The sequence below is a fragment of the Haliotis rubra genome, unplaced genomic scaffold, assembly GCF_003918875.1.
Source record: "Haliotis rubra isolate DU_JTF1 unplaced genomic scaffold, ASM391887v1 Scf1240, whole genome shotgun sequence".
Taxonomy (NCBI): Eukaryota; Metazoa; Mollusca; class Gastropoda; order Lepetellida; family Haliotidae; genus Haliotis; species Haliotis rubra.
The window spans coordinates 204,132-210,813 of NW_025765160.1; the positions used below are offsets into that span (position 1 = coordinate 204,132).

The 6,682-nt window shown below is 41.6% G+C and overlaps 1 protein-coding gene across 1 annotated transcript; it reads left to right on the forward strand.

Annotated features, from left to right (window-relative positions):
* The first annotated feature begins 452 nt into the window (after positions 1-452).
* On the forward strand, positions 453-5,167 carry LOC124266248. The gene is made up of 3 exons (XM_046701062.1): positions 453-527; positions 971-1,175; positions 4,101-5,167. The coding sequence occupies exons 1-3, from the start codon at positions 487-489 to the stop codon at positions 4,224-4,226; spliced, it is 372 nt and encodes a 123-aa protein (XP_046557018.1). The 5' UTR covers positions 453-486; the 3' UTR covers positions 4,227-5,167.
* The last annotated feature ends 1,515 nt before the right edge of the window (positions 5,168-6,682 follow it).

A 6,682-nucleotide genomic window follows, 5' to 3' on the forward strand; every position in this document is an offset into this window, starting at 1 on the left:
ATCCAATACACAATAGGCTAACGTTAGCAAGGGTAGTAAAAGAAGCAACTGTTCGTAGTGCAACATCGTGTACTGACTCTGGGGGACGAGTACGATAATACAAAACAGAACGTTGTCAAGTAATCCCATTACAAAAATAAATAGCAGAAATCTTGTAGTCATATATTTTATAGAAGAAATGAATTGATCATTGAGATTATCACATTATAGCCGACCTTGTGAATGACATGTGCCTAAATAGCCGGTGATCTAATTTGAAGACGGTGTTGCCACATGCAATGTTATGTCAGATTTTGTTTTGCACAGAAATCATTGAACTAAGCATAACATTTCATCATACCCTTATTAACAAACTATTTGGTAATTTTCACCAACAATTCCTAGCGTGTATTTGACGTCACGATTATTACATTAACCATTCAGTAATAAATTCAGGATCCATGAACATCTGTAACAGAAGATCTGGAGTTTGATATCACTGTTGGAATGACACTGAAGCTCAGAATGTCTGGATCCCGAACACACTTGTAAGTCAGTGAGAAATAACTGCTTGACGAAACATCAGCCATCATTGAGCTATACGTGGCAGTAAGTGTATTGTGTGAACAATACAACGAAGTGGGAGGGGGATATATTTTTAGCTCCGTCCGTCCGAGATGATGGGGACAGATATTCTCAAAACACCTTATAGATAGGGAAATCAAATTTGGTAGTTGTTTTCAGGACACAACTGCCTTGATCGAGTTCGAACACGGAAACCGTGTTAAAATTTGTTACAGAGATATGACCCTTGTGATGCGTTTCTTTACTTTTTGCACGGTATCCCCAATGGGAACCGATTTTGTCAGTAACCGTTATAGATTGGGAAACCAAATGTATTTGTGTCGTAGAACAGAGCACACATCCTTACACTGCACCCACCATCGACCGCCTCTCCCCAGACATGTAACTAAGTACTTTTACACTGCAGTAACCACGTATGGCTGATGCATCCCAATCAGGATGTGGTCTACCTGTTGTCACTGAGATGGGATTGGCCCACAGTTGGGGAATTTAAGATTATCTTCAACACACGTCAAGCAAACATTTGGGGTGATGAGTTTCGGACCGACTTCACAGCAGACATCTCCGACAACAACGTGGTAGAGATAATCATAACAGAGACGTCTTTCCTGGTAGGTTTCTTATCGTGCGTTACTCAGTACAAGAGGGCGTGACTGAGTTGAGTGTTGATCTACACATGTCTCTCCTGGTAAGTTGATTGTCCTTAGTCACTAAGAGGGTTTGACTGGGTTGAGTGTTGATCGACACATGTCTCTCCTGGTAGGTTGATTGTCCTTAGTCACTAAGAGGGTTTGACTGGGTTGAGTGTTGATCTACACATGTCTCTCCTGGTAGGTTGATTGTCCTCAGTCACGAAGAGGGTTTGACTGGGTTGAGTGTTGATCTACACATGTCTCTCCTGGTAGGTTGATGGTCCTTAGTCATAAAGAGGGTTTGACTGGGTTGAGTGTTGATCTACACATGTCTCTCCTGGTAGGTTGATTGTCCTTAGTCACTAAGAGGGTTTGACTGGGTTGAGTGTTGATCTACACATGTCTCTCCTGGTAGGTTGATTGTCCTTAGTCACTAAGAGGGTTTGACTGGGTTGAGTGTTGATCTACACATGTCTCTCCTGGTAGGTTGATTGTCCTTAGTCATAAAGAGGGTTTGATTGGGTTGATTGTTGATCTACACATGTCTCTCCTGGTAGGTTGATTGTCCTTAGTCAGTAAGAGGGTTTGACTGGGTTGAGTGTTGATCTACACATGTCTCTCCTGGTAGGTTGAGTTTTTTCCTGAGTAGAGTGAGTGAGTTTGGTTTTACGCCGCTTTTAGCAACATTCCAGCAATATCATGGCGGGGGACACAAGAAATGAGCTTCACACATTGTACCCATGTGGGGAATCGAACCCGGGTCTTCGGCGTGACGAGCGAACGCTTTAACCATCAGGCTACCCCACCGCCCCTTTTCTGAGTAGAGTGAGTGAATGAGTGAGTGAGTTTAGTTTTACGCCACACTCAGCAATATTCCAGCTATACGCCGGCGGTCTGTAAATAATCGAGTCTGGACCAGACAATCCAGTGATCAACAGCATGAGCATCGATCTGCGCAATTGGGAACCGATGACATGTGTCAACCAAGTCAGCGAAACTGACCACCCGATCCCGTTAGTCGCCTCTTACGACAAGATAGTCGCCTTTTTATGGCAAGCACATGGGTTGCTAAAGACCTATTCTACCCCGGATCTTCACGGGTCTTTTCTGAGTAGAAGTGGGAGTGACTGAGTTGAGTGTTGTCTTATACAGGTCTCCCCTGGTAGGTTGGTTGTCCTGGGTCACTGAGTAGAAGTGGGTGTGACTGTGAGTGTTAATTTACAAATGTCTCCCCTCGTAGGTTGGTTGTCCTGGGTCACTGAGTAGAAGAGGGTGTGACTGAGCGGAGTGTTGATCTAGACATGTGTCTCCTGGTAGGTTGGTTGTCCTGGGTCACTGAGTAGTGTGAGTGAGTGAGTTAATATTTAACGTCACATCGGCAATATCTCAGCCATATAGTAAACAATTTATACAATAAATAGTGAAACTACTTTGAAGAATAAAACCTGTCAACGATGGACAGTAAAACACTAGAGAACCACAGCTATGACTATAAAACTAGAGAGCAAATCTAAAACATTCAAATTAAAGAGGACAATACAGTATAAAAAACGGGCTATAGATCACCAAAAACTAAAGATAGATCACCATACTAGGAACCATGGGGACTTACATTACTTTTGCTACTAGCATGGACCCAAGCTGGATCTACACCATCCCTTCAGCCGCTGGCGATAGAAGGAACATTTAGCCGACACTTAAAAGAACAAAGATACTACGTTTAAAATTTGGTAAATTTACATTTTACTTTGAAATGTTTTGAGACCTACGTACCCTCTCAGAAGGACAATAATTTTACAGTACTTTAATCCCCTTTGAGGGTAAAGTCACGAACAATCTAAGTTACTAATCTAAATTAGCTATCTTTAAAATAGATCTATTTACAAAACACATTAATCAAAATTCATCAAATAAATCAATTTCTTTTAAGAAACCAATAATTAAATGACAATTAACAGTGGTAAAAAGAACCTTCATTGTTTTTACATTGACATATGTATCCCTTATGATGTCACCGAGTAGAAGTGGGTGTGACTGAGTTGAGTGTTGATCTAGATATGTGTCTCCTGGTAGGTTGGTTGTACTGAGTCACCGAGTAGAAGAGGGTGTGACTGAGCTGAGTGTTGATCTGCACATGTCTCTCCTGGTAGGTTGGTTGTCCTCAGTCACCGAGTAGAAGTGGGTGTGACTGAGCTGAGTGTTGATCTGCACATGTCTCTCCTGGTAGGTTGGTTGTCCTCAGTCACCGGGTAGAAGAGGGTGTGACAGTTGAGTGTTGATCTACACGTCTCTCCTGGTAGGTTGGTTGTCCTGAGTCACCGAGTAGAAGTTGGTGTGACTGGGTTGAGTGTTGATTTACACATCTCTCTCCTGGTAGGTTGGTTGTCCTCAGTCACCGAGTAGAAGTGGGTGTGACTGAGCGGAGTGTTGATCTAGACATGCCTCTCCTGGTAGGTTGGTTGTGCTCAGTCACCGAGTAGAAGTTGGTGTGACTCGGTTGAGTGTTGATTTACACATCTCTCTCCTGGTAGGTTGGTTGTCCTCAGTCACCGAGTAGAAGTTGGTGTGACTCGGTTGAGTGTTGATTTACACATGTGTCTCCTGGTAGGTTGGTTGTCCTCAGTCACCGAGTAGAAGAGGGTGTGACAGTTGAGTGTTGATCTACACGTCTCTCCTGGTAGGTTGGTTGTCCTCAGTCACCGAGTAGAAGTGGGTGTGACTGAGCGGAGTGTTGATCTAGACATGTTACTGCATGCAGTGTTGAACGACATACGTCTTTCTAGGTGAAGTTTTTGTTTGTGTGCTGGATACTGATATATACTATGTTAACGTGTGAGATAAGTCATTAGATCAACCCGTGATTTCCATACTTTCATTTTGTTAATATGGTACTATATATTCCAGACTTACGTTGATGGAACTCTGTGGATGACGAACCCAATCCGCTTCCCCCTGAGTGGTATCCGACATATAGAGTTTGATGGACTTACTGCCCTACATGAATTCACAATCGGGAAGGGAATGTGTTGAGGAAAGTGAAACACGCCAATTCAGCTATATATCTAATCTGAGATTTTTCGTTGTGGTCTTTTGTTTACCCTCGTCAATGTTAAGATGAGATTGCAACATTTCTCATGCTCACGCCAGATGGTTCTGACAATGATAGAATTGACATCATGTTCTCCCATCCACGCAATGTGATGGCCACTTGTGGAACTGCCTGAGGCGTGTTTCGACGTTGACGTTGTCAAGGTAGCGTACCGTGACGCGTGCTGTATGTGAACGAGCGTTGTCATGTTGGAACAACTTTCTCTGTTGGTTCATAATCGGAAGCATATGACCTGCAAGGGTTTCGCTGATGTACCATTTTGTTGTGAAATTCCCCTTAACCACCACTAAATCAGATCTTTGTGTGTTTAAAATATTTCACTCCACACCATGACACTGTCTCCACCGAGTTTGTCGACCTGTCAAAGGCAATTATGGGCAATTGATTTCTCCGACGGTAAACACGCTGTCTCCCATGCCGCCGGTGAAGAGAAATCGTGATTCATCTCTGATCCAATTTCTAAGGTTCTAGTTCCAGACCCTGCGGCAGCACCTCAAGCGATTATGCCGATTGAAGTCTATAGAAAGTGGCGACAACTGGCCTTCTTGGTTGAATCACCACTTGATTTGCACAGACATCGTGGACAATTCTGACCCATAATTTATTTCAGTGGATGTCGACAGGAAAAGGTCACGGCATTTAGCAAACCAGTGGCTTGATATGAAAACCCGTCAATTAAGTTAACACAGAATGCTTTCGCCCACTTACAGTCGATCTGTATGGTTCTCTCCAATACAATTTTGGAGTGACATTTAGAATATCGATCCTGAAAGAGATATTCTGCGATATCCGGAGGGATTTACAAAGTATCGGTACACATGTATTAATTATTGAGACATATCTAGGTATCATAACACATTGTTTCTGGTTGTAAGACATTTTTGATTATTAAAGTCATCCTCTGCAGATATATTACTCATTGGTGAGGTTCTAAAGGTCTCTTCACAATCTGGCTGACATAACGCCGACGTGACTTATATTACATCACGTGTAGGTGTTTGCCCTTGCTGTCTGTCGGGTAACATAGAATAGTACAGCCATGTGACGCTCGACTCCCACAATACGACTTTATCCCGTAGAATCACATTTGGTATTGATCTTCAGCAATCCATGCCTGTCGTAAGAGTGAGTGAGTTCAAGTGCATCAGTACTATTCCAGCCATATAGCGACGAGATCAAGTCTGCAGAAAACAGATCCTTCAGATGTATTGCTTCATAATGTGAGTCCATTGCATTTGGAAAATCCACAGTCAAGCAGAAACTGCCAGTTATTTATACCCTGTATACAAAGTCTTCTAAACTTTTATAAATGCTCACTTTCTTCAAACTTGTTAACCTCCATCTTCAATCCATTGCATGCAAACATTGTACTCGTTACAAAATAAGGCAGTCTTACATCCATAGAGTCTACATACTGACGCCTTGTGCATATGCATGGTATGCAAGGATTTATTCAGGGTCAAACAAATTTGATTGGCTTTGATTCTCCATGATAAAACTGAAGTTTCTTGAAAATGTTAGCATATTTTGAATGCTCATGAAATCTGTCGTCCCTGTTGTCTTGACCATATATAGGACTGATTGTTACCAAAATGTTTAGATCCATATCTTGTTTCTTGAGTTGAGATGAGTCTTACGTCGCAGCTGCGTTATTTCAGCCTTATAGCGACGAGACCAAGTCTGCATACATACATACATACATACACACATACATACACACACACACACACACATACATACACACACACACACACATGCATACATAAATACACACATCCATCCATCCATCCATCCATACATACATACATACATACACGCATACACGCATACACACATACATACATACATATACACATACATACATACATACCCACACACACATACATACATACACACATACAAACATACACACACATACAGACATACACACCTACAGACATACTTACAAACACACACACACACACACACACACACATACATACATACATACATACATACATACATACATACAAACACACATACATACACACACACACACATACACACACATACACACACATACACATTCATATATACATACATATATACAAGCTTAAATGATTTTAGATTTAAAAAACCCGTATTTGTTCATTTATTGTTATTGACTAACAGAAAATGTCATATCACCAATTTTAAAAACATGAAATATGTCATTTTACAGTGTTTTACAGTGTTACAATTTATGGTACAAGTCAACTTCCCTCAAGTAGTTAACAATGAGTTAACAATAATAAAAATAGATCTGTCAGATTTCCCGCTTCATAGTGTGAATACCTTGCAGTCGAAAAGTCCACACAGTCAAGCAGAATGTGCTTGACGGTAAACACTCCATCACAAG